General features: G+C 35.8%; 1 protein-coding gene across 1 annotated transcript in view; it reads right to left on the bottom strand.

Moving 5' to 3' along the window:
* The window catches only part of LOC134797077 (disheveled-associated activator of morphogenesis 1), a 117,889-nt gene extending 100,959 nt beyond the window's left edge, over positions 1 to 16,930 (bottom strand). The window contains exons 1-2 of the mRNA XM_063769301.1: positions 16,688 to 16,930; positions 9,980 to 10,110 (exon numbers count right to left, since the gene is read on the bottom strand). Of these exons, the coding sequence (XP_063625371.1) occupies positions 9,980 to 10,027 (48 nt within the window). The 5' untranslated portion in view covers positions 10,028 to 10,110; positions 16,688 to 16,930. The remainder of the gene's footprint in view (positions 1 to 9,979; positions 10,111 to 16,687) is intronic.
* Between the last annotated feature and the right edge of the window lie 5,991 nt (positions 16,931 to 22,921).

Raw genomic sequence — 22,921 nt, 5'->3', positions numbered from 1 at the left:
AATATACGGATATTATAGGTTACTTTTTAATCTTAGTATGCGTATCTCTCAATTTTTAAGTACCTGTAAAAAAGTGAGATTTTATCCGACACACTCATATGCTCATATTATTCCAGCAGAGGATCTTTTAAACAAAATAAATATTTACTGTTGTTGTTGACGCACGTATTTAAAGTATAAGATAACTAAATTGCTATGCATCTTATTGCAGGCTTGATACAGGAAAACTTATAATCAAAACATGGTACCTATCTGCGTAACTTGTACGTTTTCTCCTCACGTAAACAACTGTCACCGCATCAAGTGACAAACGATAAATTTCTTATGTCAAAGCGATACAATTCGAATTCAGCGACATACCGTTCGGGCTGAGGAATGCATTATCACGTGTAATGAGATGTTTTGCGCACGTAATCGCAAACAGCGTGAGTGATGGGTGAGAAAATATTTGTTTGCTGCGAAATTGTGCAAAAAGAGTTGAAGAAACTAATAAATGGTGTGTTTTATTAGGTGTAGATGTAATCGCTTCAGAGAACTAGCAAGTGGGTTTAAATTTAAACTTTAAATAATACGCAACACAATCACAAGAGTATGATGTCTATTTAGATTTTTTTAGCCTTTAAAGTCACTGTTAACGTTTTGTTCAGTCATGTTATTAGATTTTATGAAACTGTTTTTGTATCTACAAAGATATATACTCGAAAAGAAAATGGTAAGGAATTTAAATTAAAAACATTTTGGATAATAATAAAAAGTCACTTTAAGGAAAACCGCCATATCGCAAACAAATCTACATACAAATATCTTTTTAATATTCCATTATGGAAACTTTGAACGCATTTCGCATATGTAAATAATGATCGGAGTTCGGACTGATGCCAAGTTATTCTAAGGTAATTCACGTAAAAATCCGGAGGCATTGTTACCTTGTATTAATAATTCCATTTGTGAACTTACAACGCAAAAGACATTAATTATAATAGCTCAAATATCGCAATCCATTACTCGGAATGTTTAGTACAATACAAACAGTAGATACGGTGTGATAGGTATGTTAAACAATTATAATAACATATTAAAGAGTCCGCTACAGAAAAAAGCTCATTCAAAGACTCTTTTATGAAGGAGCAATAACCTTTCATCTTACAAAAATATCAGAAATTAAGAAACAAAGACAGTCTATACTTGCAGTACCAAACACATTGCGTCTTAATCGAAAGGTTCAATCATGTCATGACTGAAACAGTAGGGGGAGAATAGTAAAAGTGAACTTAGTAGACGTATGGAACGGTCTGCATTCAGCGAAGCGATATCAGGCAGAAAAACGACACCACATCGCAAATCAGAACAATGCAGATGAAATCGAAAGTTCTTAGCTAATCATTTCAATTGTGAACGTGTGTTGGACAAAAAGGTTTATTTATTTTGTTTGCACAACCTTGCCAAAATAACAATATTTGATAGGTACATCCACTAAGGTTTGGTCAATGTTTTGTAACAATTTCCAAAAATATATGGGTTACAACGGAAGAACAGCGCTGGCTTTGCCAGCTATATGCTGAGTTGTGACCCTTTTATGGCATTTTTCACTAAATGTTATACATTGTATATTTGTCAACATGTTTTTGTCATCTGTGTTTGTTTGTCATAAATAAATGTATTTCTATTTCTATATCTACGAAATAATTCGTAGGCGCGGCAAACTATTTTTATTTGTACCGTAAACTTCCTCGACATTGTCTACCATGCCATGCCATGCATTTTATTGCGTGGACATAGATCCCGAAACCACATGCATCTTTCAAAAGTTACATTTCAAAACGAATCCTGCAACTGGACGGAATAGTCCAATTGTTTTGTTGTGCGTTTGCACAAAAGTTGAGACAGGCCTTCGCAACGCGTAGCTGGATAATTGCGAATTTTACACCATTAGCTTGTGCACCGTTTCAAAACTGCAGCAGTTGCCTCATTGTGGATGGAATAAGCGTTGTTGTTATGCACGAGTTTGTTTGAACACTATGTGGTACGTATGTACATATCTGTAAATGAAGTATCTACTAGTAGGTAGATTTTACACAAACATGCTCTTAAACTCTCGAAAGATGAAAAAATAAAATGTTGATATGCTGACTTACAGTGAATGTGGCAGTACATTTGCTGGTAAAATAGGTTATATCAGCCGCCTGAGAGCTCACGAACGTCGCTCTCAGTAATCAGTACAACAGGCGCCGTGGTCGAAACCGGCCAGGATAGTATGACTGACTGAGGTTTAGGTAACAACAAATAACAAACACACCTGAGTCGCGATTGTTATTTATTGGAATGCAGTAGTCATTGATGAATGATGACGATATTGATATCTAAAATACAAATGATTATTTATTTAACGGCATATAAACGAAATAAATAAACAAAATGTTTTTATGCACACGAGGACATGCTAATGTATTGGGCAATGACACTAATATCAATGATTGATTACGGCAAGAGAAACCTCAATACATACACAAATTAACGAAGCATGTAAAAATACACTTGTACAATAGTAGAGGTCAGAAGAATATAATATATTATGCTGTGTTACTTCATATATCTCTATCATGTAATCACTAACAAGTTACGTTTTATCTTATACACAAAAGCTAATGGATATAGCGGGTGTTCTAAACACCAACTATGTCAGGGACTGAAAGAGCAGCTACAATAACTACTGGCATCGACCAGAGAAATTCTTAAAATCAATGTTTTACTTCTGCCTCGTAATGATATGCAAGATTGCTCTAAAAGAGGATTGAAATAAGTAGTATAAATTGGGGAATCTTCGGATACACAAAGAAACAAGAAAATATTGTAGACTAAACCAACCTCTGAAACTACTGATAATCGCTGACATTCAAACGATATCTCATTTAATCTCATGTTCAAACACAGGGTTATCATCTTTAGTTTTAGACACTCCAGGTTTAGACGTGTGCGCCGATTAAAAAATGATCGGCGGCGGCGTTTGTCAAAAATTCGGCGGCGGCGGCGTGTTTTCGGCGTGAAATCGGCGTGACCTTGACTTTCAGATTGCTTAAGAAATAGCATTAAGTAATTTGTTGTTTTTCTTGAAAATTTCATCAATGCAGGTTGCTGGTCAGTGAACTACGTATAGTTTGAATACGCTGTGAGTAAAATAGGGTTTATAAATGAATATAGAATACAGGGATGTTGCGAATATCCGCATCCGCAACCGCGGAACTTCCGCATTATTTTCAAAATCGCATCCGCATAAAATGGATGCGAAGCTTAATGCGGAGTCGGATGTCGGACAAGTCGGTACAGGAACGTCTTAGCGGCGGCGTAAGTGCTAGGTAATTTTGTCATAGCCTATAACGAAATCGTCTAGATCTAGTAAAGTCGGCCAAGTTACTGTTATTAAATATAACGCACCTATATTCTTGCTCAAATACTAAACGGTTCGTTTTTTTTTAAAATAAAGACTACAAAAATGTTATATTTGAAGTTTTTTAAGTACATAATCTTGACATCCGCATCCGCATTTGCGGATGTGAGCCTTTAAATATCCGCATCCGCATTCGCGGATGTCAAAAAATCTGCATCTGCAACATCCCTGAATTAGGATAGGTATAATAACTTGATTTCCCTAGTAACTGGCTTGCATTAAGAGGTTACCTGGTCCCAATGGCCTTCGATCCGATCTGTAAATCTCCGTTTTCTCAAGCTTTCCATAGCTTATACTATTAAAAATGACGTAATTTAACAAAACAGAACTCTACATATCCTTGACATTTGCTAGACATAGTGGACTGATATGGCTTCTTTTTAATGGTTTTCTTGTCGTACAAGCACCAGGCTCACTGAGACGTATCTTCTTTCTCGTTTTCTCATTGCTGAGGCTCGCAGCACATGTAATTTGTCTCATATAAATATGGACTGCACGGCGCAAACTGCCGCAAGCCGACCTCTTCATAGCGTTCGACCATCTCACACATGTTCCAATTCGAGCACGTTTGCCATTCATTCGGCTTCAATTCATGTGTTTCTCCACATCATGCGTTGGATAATATGTCCGAAGAATCTAAGGGCTCACCCATGGCATGTTGGGAAGAGATGAGTGGCGATAAAGAGCTCTTTGAGAATGGAGGGGTTAGTTCTTCTAGCTGTCCAAGGTATAAGCAGCACTAGCAGCAGTCTTCGTTCGTTCGTTAACAGTTGACGATGAATACTTAGGTTTACTCAGTTACTTTAATTGGTGTGTCAAATAGTTTCTGCAATTGGCTATTCAGTTTCATTTAATTAATAATTGATGTATATTTGACAACTGTAACATAAATAATACAAAAAAATCCATATTGTAATCCAAAAACCAACTTGGAATAGCTAATTAACAACACTCAAGGTCACGCCAATTTCACGCCGATCATTTATCGGCGGCGGCGGCGTGGTGAAAAAGCCCGGCGGCGGCGGCGCGGCGGCGGCGCGCCGGCGCGGCGCACACGTCTACCCGGTATAACCAAATCTCAAAGCACCTAAGTGGAAATATTACAATAAAACTATCCACGAAGGTTAACGTAACAAGCAGCTAATTGGGGCATTCATTAACACGTCGATCATACGATTCAGTGACCAGTAAGAAACCTTATCTCTTTGCAATTAGGTTTAAAGCCAGTTAAAAACTTCGTCAATGGTAAGGTGCGTTGATATTTAAAATATTTCACGCAAATGTATTTTACGAACGAGGATACTTTAATAGCAAAGATAGCACTAAATTCTTAGATAAGGGGTCTAATTTTAGCTCAATGTCAAGAAGACGTTAATTACAGCAGAAGTCAGTAGTATTTTTCAAGTGTATATGTTATGTGAGCAACTGAGCAGGTTTATATTATATTTCTACCGTTTCTACGGTTGGCACTAATTGTCTAGTACATTATTGGCGGAATAGCAAACCAACATTACTAATTGTAGTGCTTTCAGATCTTTATCGTTGTTGATGTTTATAAATCACAGGCTGTCGGTGACTTCACGTTACTTGCGATTTGCTCCATGAGCCGTATCGATTGATTTCATTAATGCATTGTCTTCGATTGTTTATATGACAGTTAAACAATAACTTCGTCAAGTTGACTCATTATTGTGGAAACACCTTTGTTTATTTTGTCTTTATCTCTGTCAAAAAAATGGTAAACAACATTCGGGTTAAACAAATTTGCTGGTCGCTAGTGTAATGGTGACGATTAACCATTGTAATCGTGACGTGACGTCTACTGTAGGTATTTACTTAAAAAAAAGTTAATTCATTAGAAATGTTCAAATACCGATCACATTCTTTTAATTCATAAGCTCTGGTACTCTGTACTGGTAAGGTATTTTAAGGTAAGGTAAAGTCATTAACTTCTGAATAAATGTGGACAGTCATCGCTTACAGAGATGTCTTCATATTTTCGCGAACAACAGTGAATTATCGCAACACAATCAGAGCAGTCGTGATCTGGAATTAACGACCCATCCCACAACTGGACTATCAATCTATCATCTGATCACTGACTTCAAAACGAGTGAAGGTAAAATGGCGTCTCGCAATTGACTCGGAAACCTAGATAAGTATTATGTACTTTATGGTTTCCAGTTACGCCCAGTAAATCTTGCAATGATCCATTATTTCCTAGTACAAAATTCCTTCTTTAACCATGTTTTTATATCACAGATACTAAAATAACAGTCAGACTCCCCTAATTCGTCCAGGCGTCCTGTTATTTTAGTAAGTACAAAATTGGTATAAAAGCAAGATGATTCGGTAGTAACTTGGCAAAGGAAACTGACTCTAATAAAATAACATGTGGGATATAAAACATAGCTAAGTATTTATTTGCTTTATTCGCAGGGCAAAATGCTAGGAGCAAATTAATATATAACCCCAAAGAATAGGGGATATTACTGCAATGTTCTGCCGCCAGAGTGCAGCACTACCGACTCAGTAAATTCATAGACTAACTTATACATACTGTGCCTTAAACTGTTTTTTGACAAGTTTTCACAGACAATAAAATATGACATTGAGGCATCAAGGCGGTTTGTTAACAAGGGCCTGCCGGTAAACGCGAAAATAGAAATTTAGTTATCTGCCTCTTTATCGCTCGAATATGCAAGAGTGATAGAGAGATTAGATAACGAAATTTCGATTATCTTGTTTCGCGGTAGGCCATGTGATTAACGTGACGTGTGATGTGTCAATGTGGTTTGTTTACTGTATGTGCCACAAAGGTGCCACCTACACAGAGCTTTGCCTAATATTCCCTATTAAATTCCTTTAGAGCCTCTGGTATATCGTATATATTGGTACTCTTATTCATGCATCTATGTTCAAAGCTGCCTTTCCTTGAAGCATATATTAAACAATAATTATAATCAACGGAACATATTCTACCTCAAGGCCGCAGCATAATATTGATATCGTTATAGCGCGAAACAATTATTTTCGTTTTATTTTTTTCTTGGAACTTATTTTGTATTCTATGCTAACCCCAAACAAGGCCAATAACCTTTCTAGAACAACACCAACATTCTCTCTGCACCTCATCCTCATAAATCTAATTTCGGCAGCTGTGTAAATGCAATCACAATTCCCCGTTCGGAAGCTGCGTAACAGATCTATTGTGGTGTACTATAAAATCTTTCATACTAAAGAAGACGTAAAAACTCAAGTAATAAGAGTGATATTAGAATGACATGAACTATAGAATACTACAAGAACAATGTAGTAACAACACGCAACAAACGAGAGTATTCGCCGCACGACTCTGCTTGTCATTAACGTAATTCTTGCCTATTGAAGATGGCACTGGAAATTACTACGGGTTACATAAGCTTTTACGGTAAACATCAATCAACATAATGACTACTAACAGTGACACTAAAGATGACAAATGTAGGGGATCATGCAGGGATTAATGCAATTTTTTAGGTCGAAGAATAAAATCAGCTCGTTGGTCATATTAAAATTTTTTGGTACCTATATTACAACAGATTCTACGATAGAGCCGAGAATAGAGAGTATTAGCCTGAATTAGTGTAAACAATGAATTAACGAATGAAAACAAAACATTAACAGCTTAGTTGGAGTTACCAAAGACATATAAACTTTAACATAAAAAGCAAAAATAAATCAACCATAGAATTTAATCTTGTTTTTATAATTAAATGAATATCTAGAACCTCTTAACACTTAAACGCAAGACCAAAAACGAGATAATGCACCCTGTAATTATAAAAACGCCGTATAATTACGCCCATGCGTCAGAGCATTTGCGGTCGCTGTTCCGAGCCAATGCACGCGATTCCAAAGAAGTCTAGATTCCCAAAGAAGCCATGAACTGTATTACAACTGCAATAAGGTTGTATTTTAAATGGCGTGCAAGGGTTAGAACTGACACTGATCAGGCAAGACGGAATTCAGAACATGTTAAAACCGCAAAGGTCGAGCGTGACATAACGACCGCGATCAATCATTGTAACTTGAACCACAAACAAAATTTATTTATTAAAAATCTTACAGCACAAATCACAAAGCAAGTGGAATTAATATACAAGGCTAAAAAAAATTAGTATCAAATTGCTTCCTAAATATTCTGCAACTATGTACATACCTCTGCTATCTAACCCGTGTTATAATGCGATGCGGTAATAAGTGCGGTGGTATAATGTTTAGGATTTAGTCTGTCAATGAAATCAAGAATTTATTTTGTTTTCAAGTTATAATATAACAGGCTCTGTATAAAGTTAAGCATTTTTATTGAATAATCTGATGAACATTAGTTAATTTTGAAGACCTTCCTTATCAACATATTTCCTACAAAACAATCAAATAGTGCAATATTTCACACTGGGTCGTCCCTTTTGCCGCAAGAAAACCATGTCGGTTGCCTGGTACCTTCTTATTTTGTTCAGACGACCGCTTCGACGATCCAGTTTGATTGTACCCTTAGATATACTATCGCCATTCATTGGCATCATCAAAACAACCTTAAGATGTAATACAAACAAAAAAGTATGAAGACAAATGTTTCATCTTTTTCACGCATTATGTAATCACCAATAAACGGTCTATTCAGAAAAGTCGTTAGCAATTTACGTAATTTAATTAGAAATGCAAAACCATTTTGGACAAAGCCTAAAGCAATTGGACGAGCACCTGATCTGGCCACACACATCAATGTACTGTTATAAACATGTATACATTTTAAAACCTATGTCTAGAGAATAAGAGTTAATATGGTTTATTATTTAGATTTGACGAAACGCCTATAGTTAACAATTACAATTAATTGTGTTAAGCAAGAACTGCCAAGAGCCAAAATTGTAAACAAATAGTAACCAGTGAAAGGAAGACGGGAGATTTAATCAAAGGTCAATTAAAATTATTAATATTTTTCACACATAATTACATAAATAACACATTGGTACATACATATTTTCATACATTTAAAATTGGAATGTTACTTTGCAAGACGCTTGAACATTTGTAGAAACTCCGATTTACTCTGAATCACGGCCGATCATGACCGTGTTATTGGCCTAACATTAACACGAAGATATCGTGGGATTAATAAGTACTTACTAGTTTACGTTCAAGTGGAAAGTGAACTGTCATCGAGAACGAGAGTTGAAAGAAACATTCTAGTTTATGAACATGTAAAGATACTGAGAAGTTACGTAGCAATTTTTTAAATAGGTTAGAGCAGTTTCTTCTTTCACTATGATACAACACTAGATTAACTTCTGTTTGTCACGATTTTAAAAAACGTTGAAGGTAAACTTTATTAATTTCACGTTCTTAATTATACCTACTTGCTATTGACACCTTTAAACAGTTCAATGTTTCGACCGACAACTCTTCACAATTTCACCTTGATGGCAAAGATTTAATCGACAGTTAATGATTTAATGTACCATCAATGAAGCCTTGAGATCATCACGGTTGTTAATCCGTCAATATTAAACCACGATTAGCACACAATCTGTAAGTACTAAAACATATTTCAGATTAATTTACTTATGTTGATCTTTTTTTGTTTCTGTATATTGTCTCACAACAACAATGAGATTGCGTATTTGTTTATCTATTGTTAATTGAGTAAACAGAGAGCATTTAGTTTCAGCTACCGTTGATTAATAGAAATCGTAAAGGACAATTATGCTATTATAGATTTATCCACGGTTTTTAAAATACAATTATGAAAACGAACATTGTGAAACCTAGCCAGCCATCTGCAAAATTTTAGCTAATCCAAACATCTGCAACGTGTCTGTATTGGGAGGAATGACCGGAGATTAAATAAATGGTTCTTTGCCTTTTGCTTAGGGCACAAGTGCGAGCACCCATTTCAGATTTCGTTCTACCCTAGGTCGCAAAGCCCTTTCATTAATCTTTCAACGTACCTCAGAGCGTAGAATTTTGTATTTTCACGTAAAAGGTCAATGCCGCATTATTTCCTTCTAAAATCGCTTAGGGTCGGTTTCTTTCCTGTTAGCATTTGTTTTAACTCGTCCTGTAACCTTGCCTTTTGCTGTTAGCCTTCGCGCAGTTAAACAATTAGCAGCATTTGTTTACAAATCAAATTACATTTTGTTCAGTTCAATGCTACTCGATGGAGCACTTCATTTGTTTTTGTTTGTTAATCAATATTCTGTGACATGATACGTCATAAATCAGTCATTGCATTTAAACATTACCATTAACAACCATTTACCATTTGGTAATTCATACAAATAATAAATATGTGCGTAATAAAATGGTTTTATCAGTCAGATTTATCTTATAAGGGCCGTTAGTTACGCTTAACATAAACCATAATCTTTTTTCGTAACAGTCATTAAAATATACCAACCACATTTCGTAAACAAAGTAATTAAAATAGAACACCCATTCTTCCTTAATCCTAGAATTATCAAAACTTATCTTAAAGTAAAATAAACTTACCACATTGATCTTCCCGAGTATATGGTTAATCTGGTCTTTGCTGCACATTTTGTCGATCTTTTATTTTGTCCGGTGGTGGTTACTATCACATCTTCATCACTGGGTTTGTCAAATCTATTAACTAAAGTTCACTGGAAATAAAACAATTATTTTTTCTTGATGTCGTAAAATACAGTTTAGAAATTTAAATACGCATATATCTGAAGTTGATATTAAAAGGAAAAGATGCTTACTTATGTAGGTTAATGACTTTAATGAGACAGACAGTAAATAGGTATTCGAAAAACTTTTAAAGCTAGCAAATTTTAGCATGGTCATCCCAATTGTCAAAAGTATAATGCTTACTTACGGGGACTCCAAAATGAAAAGACGGTGTAAACGTTAAGGTATTACCAGTACCAGCAACTCAATTCGATTCGCTGGACAATAGTAAATTACAGAACAAAGTAATACGAATAACAGTAAACTATATAACGATGATCCCGCTATCCTATTATCAACAATTAAAATCGAAAGCGGAACAGATAGATTAAGTAATTCTACTATTCATTAGCCTTTGCAAAGTCGCGCAACTTGGTGATTGGATAAATGATACCTTTAGTCGGGTTCTGCTAATTTGCGTGAATTTATCAAGCTGTCAGTGGGTAATTTAATTTTAATAGGCTTTGGCGGAATAACGTCAACGAGCTGCCGATACATTTATTAATTATACGTTTACCTTGCTTATGATTAGCTCGTGCCTTGCGACTATATCATAGTAATCTTGTTTTTCATACGACCTTTCACCCCCTTCATTTGTAAGTCACGTTTAGGGAAATATCTTCGAAGAATTATCTCTAAAATTGCGTTTCTGGACGTACCCAAAACACTCTTTGGTTGCATATACCTAATCCATCTTTATCCTTTTTTTTTAGGAATTTCATTTAAAAATCAATAGTTGTTTGTAATATGTCAATGACCCGCGCAGCCGTTTCTATGTAATTATGTCTCTAGCAAAGCAATAACTTTATTGCAATAGCAAATGGATAGCGATCAAATTAGTCAACCATACAGTTATAATTAGTGCATAATAAGGGTGTCGCAACCTCTGTTAAGTGCCGACGCCAGTCAGATCAATATCACACACAATTTCCATTAACTAGTTATAATTTTCAATTATGAGACTGCAACATTCTACACCTGCATGTGCATATTTTGCAAGGTCCATTCTTTTTATATTGATCAATAATTGAGACAGTAATATCCCAATAGCTAGCACGCCAGCACAAAATAAATATGATCATAATTAAGTATGATGAAACGCCAAAAAAAAAGAAATACAGTTGAAAACAAAAAAGTAGGTTTACTAAGCATGTTTCTCTTGCAATAAAGAAATACTAAAAAAAGAAATACAGTTGAAAACAGAAAAGTAGGTTTACTAAGCATGTTTCATGCCTTAAATATCTTTAAATGCAGAAGATTATGATTTGCTAGTCGTCCGACCAGTCATTTATCATCTCATCATGTATTTATTGTCACAGTCCAAAGATGCCTTTGTCATATCGTCGTAAGTTTATGCAAATTTAATTAATAGGTATTAATTTATAATGATAATGATATTTTCTTTAACGGTAAACGCTTATAAGTAAAATTAAATTAGCAAACAATTTGAAAACTGTCTCGAACACACAATTATAAATCCATATTAATCGTTAACGGTACTACGCCCAACACAATTTAATATGCAAATACCACCGATTAGGCACGAGAGAAACCGCAACGTTTAATAGTATAATTCGGCAGTTTAGCTAAGTTGACGCAATTTTTTTTACTTGTGTTAATGCTGAGCCCAATACGCTTACCGCATCGGTATGAATATGTATGGGCCGCGTAACAGTGAAATTATTGCATTCCTATGCTCGGTTACTCTTGGTATTTGTTTTTAGATCACTGCCCGTGATTGTTTTTGTGTGAAGGTGTTGTGTTTCACATCCTCAATCATATTATTATTGATCTTACAGCAAAACATTTCTATTAGCTGGCTACCTGGCTAGTGACGTGATATATACAATGTTTATGAATGAAAATTACGCAATACGGTTTATACGCAATATACTTGTCAACTACGTGAAATTGGTTGTTATCGTTTTACCTCTTTACTAAAGAGAACAAGACACAATTGACAATTGAAAGAATATCTGCGCGCACACTGAGCAATTTCATGCCTTTTGGGCAAATCATTTTCAAATTGATAACAGACATAACAGTATTTGATCAGGTCTGCTTTCACCTGAGGAATATTACTATTAAAGTACGTGTTTATTGAATTTTATAATCGAAGGAAAACGTTTGTAACTTATCTAACAACCTCCTATAGAAAACATTTTCACTGAGTAATTATGATATGCAGAAACTAAACGGTTGGATTTCATTTTGCATAAAATTAAAATTTAATTCTATGTAACCAACTTTGTATTTTAGTTATTTTATTCTGTGGTTAACATCAGTTTTCTAGGTAATAAAATGTAATTGGTGCCTAGACTTGCGGCAATACATTAAATTCTTGTTGGCGCTAAACCTGCATTTGTATATATGTATTTACGACCAATTTACCATACTAAGTTCGAAGCAAACTGAGATGCAAATCAACTTGTTTGTACTATATTAGAATATTAGCTAGGATTACGTGAAATTCAATTTCACTCCAGTTCAATTTGTCATGTCAATTTCAGGGAAGTAATAACTTCGTTTCTTGCAAGTTTATAAACTGTAATTATAAATAATAAATGTTGTCATATTTTGAACAATAATATCGTAAAGCAGAGCAGCATTTATTTCGACTGACGTTATGACGAAACTGAAGCATAAACAAAACGCGGTATGAAAACAATGCCCGATGCGTTCGGAAACATTTCCAACGTTCCGGGTTCGACGTTCCCGGTAATTTCGGCTGAAAACGGTGCGCACGTGCTCGGCCGGAAAAGAAGAAAAAGTTGTCTATTACGCAATATGGCGCCGGGCGCGAGAAGACGGCCAGTGAAATTGTACTGAGCCCTTGGTGTAGTTGCTTGTGCAACCTAACTGCTTTATAATACTTATTGAGACTTTGATTGAGATCCAATCAGGTTTTGATTGGGAATACTAAGTGGAATTTAATTTGTTGGGCAAGTGTGCTTAACGCTCATCTGCGGTACAGAATGTGTTTTGATTGCTTGTTTAAATGAAATACGATTTCGTAATTCCTTTGCGTTGGCGGTGCACTACCGCCGCCACTAAATCATTCATCAACGATAATTTCTGTAACAATTAAGACGTAAAATGCATACAAATCTAAATAGGATTTAAATTAAATTTCAAAACAATATTTTACACACAGATACATAGAGATGTTCAATCAATCAATAATTTATTTGCAAAAATACAGTAAGTATCGAAAACGTGTTAAAACTATTCAGGTAATTACAATGTGTATTTTGCTTGCAAACAAGCGTGCAAATATAATGTCAACTCTAAGCGTGCAAAAAATAATAAAATGGAAATTAAGACATTAAAATAAATAATATCCATATAAAAGTAGTGTACCTACAGCTTCAAATTCCTAAAATAGCCCATATGAGCATATGTATGTGTGAGGTCCTTAGTCCTTTCACAACCAAACCGCGTAACCCACAGGCGAGGTGTCAGTGCAATTTGCAACAATGGAACATGAAATTATGACAGATGCACATTGCACAGATACGGTAAGTGAGGAGTCGTGTTAGCGTGCGTCGGAGTGTTGCAAGCGAATGCCTGTGGAAAGGTTGGGATAAGTTACTTACGATGGGTGAGTTACGGGTCATTGTTTTACATGGTTTGTATTTTAAGTCTATGTAGGTACCTGTATGTATTGTACCTAAATGCCAAGCTAGGCCACATTGGGCTACGTCGAAGTCGAGATATAAGCCGAGTCGTCGATTAATTTCTTACATACAGAAGGGCTGAGCCGGTAAAAATGTAAATAAGAATTGTCACACTGAACTACTTTTACTATGGAACCCACCCCAAAATTGCAAAAAAATATGCTGACAACATTGACATACCTAATTGATTGCTGAAATGTATGAGACAGCGACAGCCGATTTTTTATTGCGTTTTCTAGGTTAGCCCCATACTCCCCACAGTAAAGTTTTTCAGAATGACCTACGTATTCAACCCTCGGAGTATGGTCATTAATTATACCTATTCATTTTTAAGTGCCGCTTTGTACCTATCTTTAACGCTGTTCCCTGACATGAATTTTGCTGAGTGTGTAAATATCTCAAATTCTATTCTATTTCAATGCCAATAAAGTTAAAATTAAATTAATTAAGAGTGCATTAGTGACACGTATTTCGATTATTATGATGGTGATGATTTTATTTACATACATTCTATCTTCTATCAGATGAGAATGTTAGATCATGTACCATCGCCCACGCTGTTAACTGTACATAGGTGGACCTTATGCCTTTTGTAATAAGGTCCACCGATGTACAGTCGCCATCAGATATATCGGAGCGGCCAAGGTGTTCACAATATCTGAACACGCGCTCTAACGCCCTGACAATAGAGGCGTGTTCCGATATTTGTGAGCACCTTGGCCGCTCCGATATATCTGATGGCGACTGTACAGTTAGCAGTGTTGCTGTTTGTATACACGCGTATGAATGAGACGTTTGTTTGTTTGTTTGATAATAAAGATTCTAACAGTCAATAATGCTCCTAGTCAAGTGTGAAATGAATTCCATTCGTCTGTAAACATTACACTATCTGATAAATTCTTCTTATATCCGTCATCTGTGATAAATATTATCAGTGAAGATGTTGTATTATTTGTGAGATGTAAGCAGACTTTACTAATATAAGAGATTATAATTTTAAAGTTAATTGTTGGTAGTGGAAAAATACTTGTGTTCACTAATTCACTTAGTAGGTTAATAATTTACGTCAATTAAAATTGAAAGGCATACCATTCAATCACAAAAATTACTAAACGGGTTTGGGTACTTTGGGTGAAATTGGACTCTAAAAAATATACCTACAACGAATGAATATATACATAAAAGACTAATGTGTCAAAACGAGTGCGTGTTGAAAAGAGATTGATCAGTTTGACATTTTGTATGAAAAGCGATCAACAAATAATACGCGGATAAAGTCGGGGGCAAAAGCTGCGATATAATGACGACATACTCGAATCAATAGGTTATAACACTATTGTTATAGTGTAAATAACATTATTTGCGGTATTTGACGTCTGTCACTCACAACAGCAATACTACGTAAAATGTTTTGCTTTCGAAATCACAAAGGAAAACAACTGCACTGCGAACGTTTACGTCCTACGTCTTTTTTTTTTAATTTTAGGGTTGGCCGGACACCACCGTTATGAATCGGTAGTCGTCTAAGTAAATCGATATGAATTTTTCATTTTTCTTTTAATAAAAATAAGGAAAAGGTGGATAATTAACTGTAAATATGGATATATTTATCGTCACTTAACAGACAACAAATTTGACACAGAAATAACATAAATAAACTTTAAAATAGATCCCCAGTTAGTTTCAATTTTGACAATGGGTGCGACCTACTCGGTCGCTGTATTAAATACACCGACCGACCGGTAGCTTGCGGGAAAACCATATAATTCTAGCTTTATTTAAATCTCAAATAAAAATTCATTATACGTCACAATTCGATACCTCAGTCTACGTGCCATCCAATCGTAATCGCTTGCTGTGACAATCGATTTGCGTTAGTTACATCTCTATATACGTCAGTCATAATGTGTCAAATACCGCAAATAATGTTATTTACACTATAATGTCTTTAGAAACAACATTTAAAGATTACTTCAAAAATGTTTTTTTTTACAAAGCTACAGAAAAAATACCCCCAAAAGGAAAACATATTTTTTTAGAATAACGTCTTTCCGTAAGAGCTATTAAACGTTCATTTTCATGTGCAAAACAGTAATTCCTCCCTACACGAGAACAATATCGAAACTAATAAAGACTAATTGATGCACACGGAGCCATTAATTATCTCACAGTGTGAATAGGTGACAGGTTATTACCTCATGTGCGGACAAAATGAGGGTAGTTCGCAAGAGTTATGGGTTAATTAGGGCTCTATTACACATGTTGCAATGTTGCATCCATGGGTATACTCGGTAGATTGCAACCTTTACATTGTAGTATATCCTATACCTATGTGCAAGATAAATGGGACTTTTCAGGAATCGCTGTTGTAGAAACGACCCACAATTTCTTGGTATCCAAAAAACATGTGAACCTACCTACCTAACATAACCTACTTCCGTTGTGCCGAAATTTTCAAAATTGCAAAATTTGCAATTGGAAAATTTTTGTAACTCTCGTATCATATCTTAACTTTCCATCTCCAAAATGAATGTTTCCTGTAAAATTTTCCTGAAATATCCAAGAACTTTTCCAACTAATTCGAAACTTTAATCAACTTGCACATCTGAAGAACCAACATGATTTCTGAAAACTCCTAAATATTAACAGAAAAGTTGAGTGATGAATATTCAAATTAGGTTTAGTATTTAGTTACAAGAACCTGAATAGTAAGTGTGTGTGTCAGAAAATCTTTTGCTGAAAGTAAGCATCTTTTACCTTGTCAATGAAGATATAATTTTATTTCCAAAAATTAGTGAAAGGAAACAAATACAAAACAGCATAAAATTACCATAAACAAATCACTGTATTTCACGATGCATCAAAACCCACTATAAAACACTGGCACGAATCACTTCCAAAAAAACGCCTAAAACGAGAATTCAAATTTCGAATCGATCGGTTAGGCGCGCGCGCGGCATGCTGGGTTGTTTACGCGCGAGATCAGCGGCGGTCGACAGGTGACTGCGCGCGCGGCGAATGTGCGCGAAGTAGGTAGCTATGTCACGGCGTGTAGAGAAAATAGTCGTAGAAAACCATACGATACGTACCGTACTTGATCGTTATGTTTACTGCGGATGCTTGTTGTGAATGCAAACCCACCTGTCAACAATGAAAGCATGGTATTAGATTGTTTTCTTTTTGATATGGTGTCATTGGTAGCAAGTTCCTATGTAATTTGTTGGCCGTTTACAGTTAAATAATATTATGTGGGCGAAAGAAAACATGGTTCATATTATAAATGCAAGCACCAATGCAAAGAAAAATATATCTGAGAAAATTGTGGTCTACCAAAGCCTTGAAGATTTTATAGGTTACTTGTTATTGTTAAGTACTTTTACCTATAGTCTAATAAAACATGGTCTTCCATTCCCAGAGTGACACGGGCCTACGTCACAACAACATGGCCGCTATATATAGCGCTATCGCATATTATCATATAGCGCTGTCGCATGATGACGTAGGCCCGTGTCAGTTAGGTGACCTAGAAAAGACGGGAATGGAGTACCAGGCGGAGTATATTATTATACCATGCTTTTACCTTAGAAATGTAGGTACAGTCTGCATCAAATAGATATAAGATAGAAATAACAGCCAAAGTGGCCAAATATATCGGAACCAGTATCCTTATTTCTATGGTAAAAAGTAGGTATATGGCAAAGGTGTGGTTACGATTTATGTGGGTACTTCGGTCGTCACTATTTGCTGCTAAAAAGTTAGTTTATTCGTAATCATATTAAACATTATTAACCCTAAATCTTAACAACATAATATATGCATCACATTATTTATAACACAAGAGATAACACGAGAAGACTTTCAATCATGATAAGTCAGTGTTCACACGTCAGCTGATGATAACGATCACGGATGGAACATACCTACCTACCCAATTACTCCGTGATTCAAAAACACAGTAACACGTGCTTATTTAAGTACGTATTCACAAGATAAATAGGAATATTGCCACTGCAACTAAGGATTGTTTAAATAAAGGTTTATATTTATCATTTGTCCCCATCCGCACCAGACCGCGTAGCCAATCGCTTACGCTCCGTCCGTAGCGATCGAAACGCAACTGTCACTGTCGCACTAATATGAAAGAGTGATAGAGAGACACAAAGCGTTTCGTTGTCGAAGCGATAGAGATTGCCGAGGCCGGCAGTTACTCCAGTTAGTCTCCTTTGCGAAAAAATGGTGCAAACGTTCAGCGAAATAGGGTCCGTCGTGAATGCAAAAGATGCCGATTTGATTCCAGCAGTATACTAGAAAAATCGGCCATGAAGGTTACTTTTTCTCTCGTATACGATATCTAGTAGTGCAGTTTGTAAATGCAGATTATACCTAATTACCTACATAGGTCCCGTTTCTAGAAATACTTGCCTTAACTCTCAGTCATCAGCAAAATCAGTAAAAATCACCAGGCTATCACGTTGATTAAAACGTTGGTGTGATTCTTATTTCTTATTAAAGATCAGAGCACGAGGAAGCAACTCGATGCCGTTTCCGTCAACACCCAATTTTGGTCTCGGTTAATTTTAAACTCGATGAAATCTCTCTACGAATCTCGTCGAAAGACATGTGTTTTATTAACTACGACTACTACGAGTATCAGTGGCCGGCCCTGCCTATTTTTGGAAGCTTGCTTAATTTAAGAGATTTAGCGGTATGCGTTGCCAACCTTTTAGATATCCTAAAAGGTTGGCAACGCACCTACCTCTGGTGTTGCGGTTGTCCACGGGCGACGGTAATCGCTTTCCATTAGGCTATTCGTATGTTCGTTTGCCTCTTATATAAAAAAAAAAAATCTTGAATTTTTTTATTAAAATTGCCACTCTTAAATCAAATATATCTTATCAGCAGCAGCGAAATCATTCCGATATTGACATATATTTTTTAATTAATGTTGGTGTTCCAAATAATCCTGTTCGATTTCATTTCAAAAATATTACAAATAATGTCATAAGACTTGACTCCGTTTCAAAATTTAAAACACAAAATATGTAAACAAGGCAGAAGGCAGTAAAACATTAATTAAAATATCAATGCAAAAAATTAAAATAATTACTTAATAGCATGTGTCAGCTAAATTAAAAGTCAATCAGCATTTTTTTTACGAAATTATAGTCAAACAACAAAACTTCAATTACAAATTATGTCAAACACACATACACTTCACCTAGACTACCTAGAGAATAACGTACCTAAGACAGTTCCACGTAAATCATTGGCTATAATTATATGTCAGCCAAGTATTTCCTAGCTAGCCTCCAAGGCTTGACCATTAACAGTAACATGACTTAACTGTTGCCTAACCTGTTATTTATTGTTATGAGTGCTAATGGGGAATTTGTCATCCGAATTTCTATTATTGACTACTGTGTGACCTAAATACTTTGACCTTCGATTGATTTCTTTAATAATTCTAGGAAACAAGCATACATACAGACTGGTGCTAAGCGGTAGCCGTAGGGCAGTGGACGCATGCAACATGTAGGCTTCTGACCACTTCTGACCCTTTCTGAACCTGTAAACATTATTGGAGTATTTTGGAGAAAACCTCGGTAAAGAGTTTATTCCATAGCCGGAGCATTTGCGGAAATAATGGCACAGCGCAGCGTGCGAGTATTCCGATCCCAAAGGGCCTAACACCAACATAAAAAAAACGTAATCTGTTCTTTATTGCTCTTGCCCATTCGAGCGACAGAGGTAGATATCATTTTTCGATTCTTCGATGTTGGCGGTAGGCATCAGGTTTGAGGATGAACGTTCTTAGCATTTCTGGACACCTTTGGTACTTGTATGCCTGAGATCGCCTGAGGGATGCCTCGGCATTTACAAGCACAGCACCTCGGCATGGCTGAGGACGCCTTGATGGTAATAGGCCGAAGGATCCCGTGCCTTGCCATGTCGATGGTGATGGTGGGCGCTTGGCCTTAGTGCAAGACTGCTCCGTTTTTAATTACTGGGTGACTATTGGCTACGATCAAGTCTAGGAGAAACTCACGCATCACGCAGTGTAGATAAGCCTTATTACATACTAGGTATACAAATCAACCTCACACTTGACTAAATCCGAACAATGGGCGGCAGCGGACGGCGAGATGAATCGGCGGAATTTGCATATCCGAGCGAAAGGAAGACATCAACAGTGCTAAGTAACAGCAGATAAATCTAAGTCCGAGTCGGAGTCAACGTTTTAATACACCGCTTATAGAATAGGGACTTTAAAATTGAATTAAAATTACCTCAGTATTTTCCAAGAAATTTCTTTTATGCGCCATTTCGTACCTTGTCACAGTGACAATCAATCGATATAATATCAAAACCGCTAAAACTACCTTTACCATCAAGGCGGCAATTTTTGTGAACACGCTTTTCAAGGCGACAGTACTTGGACGTATTCTAATCGTATGCTTAGGTGCAATATTGCCTACTAACAGTAACACTCCTAATAACTAATCAGTGGACCTTATATAACTTTACAATAAGGGCACTTGCACCATTCACTAATCCGGTTAACCGGTTAAACCTGGAGTTCCATGGTTACCAGTACAATTTGACACTGGGTTAACGGTTTAACCGGTTAAGCCCGGGTTAGCGGTGCAAGTGGTGCCAAGGATGAATTATCAGTTAACAATGACGATAGTACCTACCTACTGCCTGGACTCATCGTATCTCCGTTCTCATCTATACGGAAACGTATTACCTATACTTATTCTGTGACGTCAGTATCGATATCGATCTAAACTCGATATTGACGACGTGTTGGCGATTGCGATTACCCATCGATTCACTTTCTCCTAAATTATCGAGCCATCGAATAATCGTACCTTTCAATCGTATACCCGATGTGATAACGTATTCAACGCCTCTGATAATTATTAGTCTAGTCAAAAAGGAAGTTGCGCTTACATAAACTGGTACTTATTTTCAAGCGTATAGTAATTTATTTTATAGTAAGAAAGAACGATACAGAAATGATAAACATGATCCAGGCTCCCAGCTTACCCTTGATATGGAAACTATTTTATGAAAATGGATCACTTTATACGGGAAATTCTGTCCATAATGTGACCCGTTTTTATTGTCCATAAATATTTACGGCTGCTATTTAACTGATCACCAGATTTAGTAAAATTTAATACAACAAAAATCTATTTTACCACCCTAAAATAATAAATGATCACCAAAATTATAACACCATTTTAATGTGAAATGATTACCAATTTTATTACATTTTATTATCCTATTAAAGGAAATGACACCAAACTAATCATTATTAACCCAAAAATAGTAAATGATTACCAAATTTCAAACCCCATTTTAATGTGAAATGATAACCAAATTTTTACATCTTGCTATCCTATTAAAGAAAATGACACCAAAATAATAATTGTAAACCCAAAAATACTAAATGACCACCAAAATTAGAACTCCATTTTAATGTAAAATTATAACCAAATTTTTAAATCTTGCTATCCTATTATAGCAAATTACTCCAAAATAATCATTGTAAACCCAAAAATAGTAAATGACCACCAAAATTGTAACCACATTTTAATTAAAAATGTGCAAATATTTAATATATCGTTATCCTATAAAATTAATTAATCCACTTCGCCGCCTTTTTCTAGTAGCATTTCTTTTCTGTAAGGGTCGCAGTTCAAACCTAACCTAACCCACTTTTCTAGTAGCATTTCTTTTCTGTAAGGGTCGCAGTTCAAACCCAACCTAACCCACTTTTCTAGTAGAATTTCTTTTCTGTATTGGTCGCAGTTCAAACCTAACCTAACCCACTTTTCTAGTAGCATTTCTTTTCTGTAAGGGTCGCAGTTCAAACCTAACCTGACCCACTTTTCTAGTAGCATTTTTTTCTGTAAGGGTCACAGTTCAAACCTAACCTAACCCACATTTCTAGTAGCATTTCTTTTCTGTAAGGGTCACAGTAACCTAACCCACTTTTCTAGTAGCATTTCGTTACTGTAAGGGTCGCAGTTCAAACCTAACCTAACCCACTTTTCTGATAGCAGTTTGGTTCTGTAAGGGTCGCAGTTCAAACCTAACCTAACCCACTTTTCTAGTAGCATTCCGTTTCTGTAAGGTTCGCAGTTCAAACCTAACCTACCCTACTTTTCTAGTAGCATTTCGTTTCTGTGAGGGACGCAGTTCCAACCTAACCTAACCCACTTTTCTAGTAGCATTTCGGTTCTGAAAGGGTCGCAGTTCAAAACCTAACCCACTTTTATAGTAGCATTTCGTTTCTGTTAAGGTCACAGTTCAAACCTAACCTAACCTACTTTTCTAGTACCATTTCGTTGCTGTAAGGGTCGCAGTGCTAACCTAACTAAACCCACTTTTCTGATAGCATAACGAAATGCTACTAGAAAAGTAGGTTAGGTTAGGTAGGTATGCGGTGCGGGGTACGGGGGGTTGAGCGGGAGGGGCTAGTAATTTAGGTGTTTATTTAGGTGAAAATATCGCATTAATTTGGTCTTCAAGATTTGGTGATCATTAATCATTTTTGGTGATCATTCAATATATTTGGTATTTGAATACAATTTGAAGTGCAGTCGTAATTAAAACGGTGGTACTTTTGTATTTTTAGCCCTTATTTTTTTGGTGTTCAGTATTTTTTTTTTGTTAAGCATGATTTTTTTATTTAGGGTATCAAAGTATATTTTGGTGGTCATTATATTTGTAGCCAATATTTACTAGTGGCTCTGTGAGCTGTAGACCTCGCGAGCAGAGCTTTAACTTACATGGTGCTAAGAGCTTTAAATATAGTAAATTAAAAAAAAAAACAATACGAAATTTAAGTGTAAAGAAATAAAAAAAGTTATATCCCAGCATACAAATACTGGGGATCGAAGCCAGAATCTCTGTGCAAACCAAAAAAGCGAACGTTTACAAACTGAGCCAAATAGTTCTTAGATAAGCTGACGAAATTTAGCTACTCATTCTCAAGTTAAAATTAGTTAAAATGAAATATCTCAATACCTCCGAAACCAGCGGAATAAATTTT

The sequence above is a fragment of the Cydia splendana genome, chromosome 14 (genome assembly GCF_910591565.1).
Source record: "Cydia splendana chromosome 14, ilCydSple1.2, whole genome shotgun sequence".
Taxonomy (NCBI): Eukaryota; Metazoa; Arthropoda; class Insecta; order Lepidoptera; family Tortricidae; genus Cydia; species Cydia splendana.
Note: the sequence above shows the minus strand (reverse complement) of the source record. Positions and strands in the feature narration are given on the sequence as shown.